At 46.8% G+C, this 7,325-nt stretch overlaps 2 protein-coding genes across 2 annotated transcripts; one reads left to right on the forward strand and one right to left on the reverse strand.

The window, feature by feature from the left end:
- Positions 1–244: 244 nt before the first annotated feature.
- On the reverse strand, positions 245–1,864 carry ALG2 (ALG2 alpha-1,3/1,6-mannosyltransferase). The gene is made up of 2 exons (XM_037380275.1): positions 1,486–1,864; positions 245–1,166 (listed from the first exon to the last, which is right to left on the reverse strand). The coding sequence occupies exons 1-2, from the start codon at positions 1,804–1,806 to the stop codon at positions 267–269; spliced, it is 1,221 nt and encodes a 406-aa protein (XP_037236172.1). The 5' UTR covers positions 1,807–1,864; the 3' UTR covers positions 245–266.
- Positions 1,865–2,112: 248 nt separating this feature from the next.
- Positions 2,113–7,077, forward strand: SEC61B (SEC61 translocon subunit beta). The gene is made up of 4 exons (XM_037380276.1): positions 2,113–2,246; positions 2,341–2,438; positions 2,705–2,806; positions 6,744–7,077. The coding sequence occupies exons 1-4, from the start codon at positions 2,244–2,246 to the stop codon at positions 6,829–6,831; spliced, it is 291 nt and encodes a 96-aa protein (XP_037236173.1). The 5' UTR covers positions 2,113–2,243; the 3' UTR covers positions 6,832–7,077.
- The last annotated feature ends 248 nt before the right edge of the window (positions 7,078–7,325 follow it).

Here is a 7,325-nt window from a genome sequence, read left to right on the forward strand (position 1 = left end):
GCATTTAACCGTGCATTTTTCCAAGGCACAGGACATAAAAGAACTCCTACAATGGCGACTCAGCCTACCACAAGAAAATTTTCACCTTCTAATGAGACAGCAGGGCACATTTTGCCCACTCTTCATATTGAGCGACATAAGGCAGCCCAAGAACCATAACGAGAAAATTCAGATATCCAGGATCCTTCATCACGGTCACAATAAATACTGGTCCCCTATACAAATGAGATACAAAGCTGTACAATACATAATATGGGAATACAATTTTATTGTGTTAATCTGCATATGTATTGGTACAGCTGTTCTGTGAATGCTTCCAAGGAAAATTTTTCCATAACTCTGGCTCTCCCAGCTGCTCCCATTGTGTCCTTTAAGAGAGGATCTCTCACAATTTTTTCCATGGCCTCAGAGAATTGCGTTGGCAGCGGATCACACAAAAATCCTGTAACATTATGCAAGATCGATTCCAAAGGACCGCCTGAATTAACTGCTATAACTGGACATCTCATGTACATTGCTTCCAGAGGAACAATGCCAAAATGTTCATTGCTTGGTGTATAAAGCACACATATAGAGTTACTAAAAAGAGTGATTTTCTGCTCATCTGAGAATGATCTCAAAAAAGTGATGTGGTCATTAACATGAAGCTTGGCTGCAAGTCTCCTTAGCTCTTCATAGTGCTCCACATTTTCCAGAACTCGTTTATCATAACCACCTGCCATAACCAAGTGAACTTCATTCCACTCATGAGAATCAAGTCTTCCTCGAAGCTCATGCAAAGCTTCGAGAGCCAACATCAGATTCTTTTTTCTCTCGTACCTATTAATGGAAAGAAACAAGAACTTCTTCTTTGGTACCAGGTCAGCTATGTCTGCAGCACATGCTGTATCAAAGCTACTGATGTTGAGCGATGGGTAGAGGACATCTGGGTTTATGTGAGATAAGGACTTAAACGTGTCCTTGAACACACCAGCAGTGAACCTGCTGTTCACAACAATACAGTCTGCCATGCCAGTTGTGTACTCTTCCAGCCAGTCGAGCGGTAATCTGTAGATGCGCTTCAGGAGAGATTCTCTCTTGGTAAGAAGCTGATCAGGAAAGTGACAGTAAAATAAAACCTTCTTACGGGTTCTGGCCAGCCGAAGCACTGGAATGCAAGCAGACACCTAGTGCAACCAGGAGAGCCAAGGGGAGACATCGGTTATTTGTGTCCGCGCCCACCGGTGCACGCATGTGCTCCCACAGCCGTGCCTTGCAGGCCAAGCGCCTTCTCCCTCTCGCCTCCACCACCGCACCGCGCCGCACCCCCGCCCCGGGCGCCTGGCTGCGGCCCCCAAGTTCCTCCCGCCCTGCCTCGGCCTGCGAGGCCGCCGACCCCGGGGCTTCCCCCCCGCGGCCCACCGCAGGGCAGAGCCAGAGGGGAGCCCAAGCGGCAGCGCCTCCCTCCCTCCCCGCAGCCGCGCCCGCTCCCGCCCCGGGCCGCACCTGGTCGCAGACGAAGACGTCGGCCGGCTCGCCGCTGAGCAGCAGGACGTACAGCGCCACGAAGGCCATGCGCAGGGCGGCACACAGCGCCTGCCCGCGGCCCCACAGGCTGCGCGGCAGCCACCCGCCGGCCCTGCGCACCGCCAGCCCCCGCGTCTCCGCGAAGCAGCGCGCAGCGTCGTAGTGGGCCGTCCAGATCTGCACCCGGCAGCCCCGCGCCTGCAGCGCCAGCGCCGCGTCCACCACCAGCCGCTCCGCGCCGCCCAGCCCCAGGTCCGGGTGCAGGAACAGCACGGACGGGCCCTCGCCGGCCGCCGCCATGGCCGCAGCGCGGGGACCGCGGGACCGCCCGCCGGCCACGTCCCGGGCAGCAGTGCGCAGGCGCGGCCCGACGGCCGCCGCGGGACACGTCAGCCTTGCCGCCGGGCCTTCCCTGCCGCCCCGCCGCCGGGCGGCCCCAGCGCTGCCCGGCGCCTCGGCCGGGGCCGTCCCGGCTCGGCCGCCCCGTCCCGGCCGCTGGTGGGAGAGCGGGCGAGGCCCAGCCGCAGATCGGCGTCGGTCCGCCGGGAGAGCGGCCGCTGAGGCGGGGGGCGAGGGACGAGGCGCCGGCGCCGCTCAGGCACCGTCCCGGGCAGCCGCCAGGCGCCGGGCGGTGCGGCGGGGGGCGGGGCCTGCTGCGGGCGGGGACGTGGCCGGAGCGGCCGGAGCGGAGCGTCTGTGAGGCCGTGCCGACCCGCCGAGCCAGCGCCGCCGCCGCTATGGTGAGGCTCTGCCGGGGGCTGGCGCTGGCCGAGGCGCCCCCTCTCCGCGGCCGTGTCCGCCGCCTCTCACCCTCTCCCGCTTCTCTCCCCGCAGCCCGGGCCCAACCCCAGCGCCACGAGCGTCGGCTCCTCCGGCCGCTCGCCCAGCAAGGCCGTGGCTCCCCGCGCGGCCGGCTCCACCGTCCGGCAGAGGTAGGTGGCCTGGCAGGGGGGCAGCCCTCTCTCCTCGGCCCTTCGTGCTTGGTGGCCGGGCAGCCCTGAGGCCGAGCGCCGTGCGGGCAGGGGCTCCGCGGGGCCGAGCCGTCGGTCCTTGGAGCCCCGGGCGGCGCTGTGCCAGCCGCCGTGCCCTCTGCCTGGCTCCGCAGCCTCACGCAGGTGTCTTGCTTCTTGCTTGGTGCTAGAAGCTGGTAGGCTGCTGACGTGTTTTGGTCTTTGCTTCGCTCTGTTATCCCTTAAAGGAAGAATGCCAGCTGTGGGACAAGAAGTGCGGGCCGTGCCACTTCCACAGGTACTGGTGGGATGTGGCGATTCTACACGGAGGACTCTCCGGGGCTCAAAGTGTAAGTTGGATATATGGATGGTGGCGGGTATGGCGGGTATCTATTTCATTTCCTTATGTAGTCATCCAGTCTTTGATTTGAGAGGTCAGTGTTGTGGTCGGCATGGGGAAACGTCCTGAATTGATGGCTGCTTAGACAGATTTGAGGTGAAATACTCTATTTGTAAACCTGAAAAGGTAGCTTTTAGAGTTATAGTGGCCTCAAAAAGGTAGGTGCGAGTTATATTTTGTAATTGCCTAGACTTCTTTTAAGTGCTCTTGGAAGACTGCAAGAAATGCGCTTGAAGTTGGGAATGCTTACTTCTCAGAGTGAGTTTAGACATCTGCGCACATGTTTTTGTTCTCTTTAAAATTTTTGGGTTTTTATTAATAGGTGTGTTGTGATCCTGTGCCCTTCCTTCCCTTGAAAGCACAACTGTTATGCCATACGCTTGCATAATCTCGGGTGTTCTTTTTAGAAGGCTGAAGAGAAATTATTTTAGCTGAGCTTGGAAAGCAAATAGTATTCCAATACCTTGTATGTCTCTGTTTCTGCAAAGTGAATATTCCAAGATTATGGTCAAGTATCTGGTGGTAGTGTCCCTTATAACTGTAAAGAGAGTCTTAAGTTTCTAGTTTTTGGCTATTCATGTACTTTTTGTGTCATTCAGATCAGCTTTGCAAACAGGCTTTGCAGCATAATATTTGGGTAAAAATGATAGAAAGGTGATGTATTTCAGCTGATGGGTGCATGCTGAGTCATCCTTGAGTGGGAGTCTGCGCTTCTTGCGGAGTTACACGTCATGGCCTCTTGTTCTTACTGGGTTGAAGAGACTCAAGATACTCAGGGATGCCCCTATTGCTGCTTTCTTTTTTCTAGAATCCATTAGTATTTTATTTTGGAGCTTTTTAAGAGGGCTGCTGCTGGCTGGTGATAGTATAGTTGGTGACTGAGTGATTGTTCCAAGGATAGTCCTTCCTCTGAAGTTGCCTGGCTTGTTTTCATTCACGTATGTGCTTGACTCTTCAAAAACTATACTGCAAACCATCTAAGCAGTGGTTTCTGCTACTGCAGGTCTTGCTTTCCCTATTCTGAATCCAGAGAGGAGACAAGGCAAAGAAAAGGAAAAGGCAATGAGTAATAATAGTGTTCTAGGGTAAATCTGTGCAGATAGGCAAGGCATCTATTTTCTGTTGTCTACTAAAGATCAATAAAAAAAAAATAAATAAAACCAGACTGAGAAAAAACAGGTGTTCTACCATAAGGCAGATTATCAAAAACCTATTGAAAAAAATATAAGCCGTCAAAGCAGCTTTACCAATTTCAGTGTTTCCTTGTGAATCCTTTGGTTTCACTTTTGATGTTGAGTAGTCACTCAGTTGTTCTAGAGTTCAATACAAGCAGGTAGGAAGATAGACTTTTCCCTTCTATTTATGTTGCAGCACCTATTAGTGTTGCAAAATGGTGGTTCCCAATTTTAAGATTTTTTGGAACACCGGGAGTGGTTTTTTTGCAGGCTACCATGGGTAGCTGTATGGTCAGGCTTTTAATGGAAGAAACAAATCTGTAAAAGGGAGTTGGTTTTACAGATCACCTGCACACTAGATACAAAATTTTCTGAACCGTGACTTGGGTGCAACTTTCTTGCTTACAGCTTTCCATGTATTTTTCTACACATGTTTTTACCATAGCAACCAATTGTTACGATCTCTATCCTGTTCACTAGGTTTAAAAATGAAAATGGGTTGTAGAGGGCTTATAGTTGCCTCAGTAAAGTGCTGCAGCCAGAGCTGTTTTTAAAAATGGTTGTGATCACTACTGCATAAAGCAGTGGGAAAGCTTAACCTGGCAGTGGGGTTTTCTTCGGTGGTTACTCATGTTTAAAACATGAGCTGTTAAAATTACTGGGGAAAAAAAATACATAAAACTACCTGAGAACAGGTTATTTCATGCTAGCTATGATCAGGAGAATTCTCCTCTAGATCAAAAGTTTTATGTTTTATATTGTGTGTAATTATACCTCTGATTCTTTAGTATCAGTACTCAACATCAGAAATAATACATTGAATAAGCAAGTTTGGTTCACCTCAGGAAAGTGCTTTATCTGTAGTACAGGATGGTACAAAATATATGTCTTTTAAAAACAGTATTAGCAAAAGGGAGCTGTGGGGGATCAGGTTGAGAGTGGGATATAATATTTTTCTCTTTAAAACTCAGATTGAGCATCGCATACTTTGACAAGAAGATTAAACCCAAACTAGTTTGTCTTTCTGTGGCGCTTGGTAGCTGTGGTTCCTCTATCTTGCCTTGAGCTTTCTTGTTCTAAAAGCTATAGGTGGTGTTTCCTGTGGAGCCGTGATAGAGAATCAAATTTGTCTTGTGGTATAATATGTGGCCTTATGAAATGAGTATGCACAGTACTGAATCTTTGCAGGTGCCTGAATCTGCTGCTTAATTAAAATACGTGGTGGGTTAGGAAAATTCAGGGGTATGGAGGAGAATTGCAGGGTTTCAGCAAGTTATCTTTGCGACAGGAGGAAATTACATGCACATGTCAGTATTGGAACGCTGATTATTCTGTAGAGGGAACAAAAAAACCCCAAACCAAAAAACACACAAACAGTCTCCCCTATTTATTTCTGTGGTGCTTCTCTCTTTCTCTGTGCCCCTTTGGCAAAGAGTAGCTTACATATTACTACTATTAAAGGCTCAAGTGAATTAAATAGTAATTCAGATACAGTGTAAAGACTTTGTGCACCTGATGTCATGATGATTTATATTACGTAGGACATAAAGAACGTATAAAACACTGGGGATTGAGAAGTACGTTCTGTATCCCTTCATAGGAGTTGCTTATGTAGTCACTGTGTGTGCAGACTTTTTTTATTTTGCCTGTTTTTTCATTGGTTTATTTGCTAAATGCTTTATCTATGTGTCCAGGTTTTCCATACCCAAATATGTCTAAATATGATAGGTAATAATTGAGTTTTAAAACTCAATATAAGATTACTGTTACGAAGTGCATGGACTGTGATCTTACAGAAAAATATGTTAGTAAAGTGTTTCAATCCATTTTCAGTTTCTTTTTTACTTTGTATTCAAGTAGTATTTACCTGCTTATACACAGTAACCTGGAGGGTAATCCAGGCTGGATAACAGGATTCATGGTGTTTCTGCCAATAGCAGGTTGAAAATCAGAAATGCAATTGTATGAAGTGAGTGGTATGAAGCAGTGTTGAGTGTTTGCAGTTGTGTAGTAGTGCACGTAATTGTTGTCTCAGAACAATGTGAAACAGCTGATTTAGGCTCCACATGCACCCTGAGATTAAACTGATTTTTAAAAACAGCACTATATAATTTCTAAACAGTGTATGAAAGTGGGAAGGAAAAAAGTTAATAAGTTTGTTAATTTATACATCTTAGGTAATGATATAATGATGGGGTTAACTTTTACATACTGTGTATCTTTTTCAAGAAAAGAAGTCCTCGTCTCACCTCCTGTGAAATAAAACCTCTGAAAAAACAGCTAATGTGAATTTAATGCCAAAATTTTACTAGCCGCTAGAGGACTCTCTTGGTTTTAGTATCTGGCTACATCTCTGTTCAGGTGGCTATCTGAGTAGTAAATAAAGATGATAATTCTCTGTAGATTGTTTTCACAATGATGAGTAATAATGAACCATGCACTACTTGTAAAAAGTGGGGTTTTCGTTATTATATTGTGCTTTATAGTTACTTCACAATTAGGGTGTGTAGAACTATCTTTAAAAACATTGGGGCAGCAGCAGTTTTTCATAGGGATGGCTATCTCATTTCTGTGTACTGTAAGGTATTTCTGTGGGAATGGAATAAAAGTGTACACTTGGTTAAGAACTGGTAAGTTCACTTGTCTGATAATGTCTGATCTTTGGACAAAGCAGACTTGCTTATGTTAATGCATTTTTTTCTTTATTTTTAGTGGCCCTGTTCCAGTTTTGGTCATGAGTCTTCTTTTTATTGCTTCTGTGTTTATGCTGCACATCTGGGGTAAATATACTCGTTCATAGGCTCAGCTGCGAACTTAAAGCATACGTCTTGGACCAAAAATATGGTGGATCCTGGTTGTTCTTGGAGAAAGACTGGGGAAGCTTCCCATCACCTGTTGAAGTCCGTTCAACTTTGGCTCTAATATCAAATGAATTTCTCAGTTCGCTATTTGGGCGGGTTTAAAGTCATGGGTCATTTTATATTTGTATCTGTACACTTAGAATACAGGTATTGCAATAAAAGTTCTATATGGAAATAGAAACAGACTTAACTGTATTTTTTCCTCTTATTCCAGCATACCACAACTAAAACATTATACTTGTGGTTTTCATATATAACCGTATTTCTGAGTAAGTGCCATTTGATAGTTCAAACCAGATGCTTCTATACTGTACACTGTTACATAATCTTATGCCAGAAGATCTTTGTTTGCGAATGGGAAAGGCAAAATCAGATGCTCAAACATGTGAAGGTAACAGACATGTTTATTGAAATAAAACAGGTGCACTAGATG

The sequence above is a fragment of the Falco rusticolus genome, chromosome 3, assembly GCF_015220075.1.
Source record: "Falco rusticolus isolate bFalRus1 chromosome 3, bFalRus1.pri, whole genome shotgun sequence".
NCBI lineage: Eukaryota > Metazoa > Chordata > Aves > Falconiformes > Falconidae > Falco > Falco rusticolus.

Excerpts from the sequence above, each read along its gene's own strand:
- ALG2 (XM_037380275.1), bottom strand. The coding sequence starts at position 1,806 with ATGGCGGCGGCCGGCGAGGGCCCGTCCGTGCTGTTCCTGCACCCGGAC. Across the intron at positions 1,167-1,485 it reads ACGTCTTCGTCTGCGACCAG|GTGTCTGCTTGCATTCCAGT; the intron begins GTGCGGCCCGGG and ends TGGTTGCACTAG.
- SEC61B (XM_037380276.1), top strand. Across the intron at positions 2,439-2,704 it reads GGCTCCACCGTCCGGCAGAG|GAAGAATGCCAGCTGTGGGA; the intron begins GTAGGTGGCCTG and ends TATCCCTTAAAG. Across the intron at positions 2,807-6,743 it reads GACTCTCCGGGGCTCAAAGT|TGGCCCTGTTCCAGTTTTGG; the intron begins GTAAGTTGGATA and ends CTTTATTTTTAG.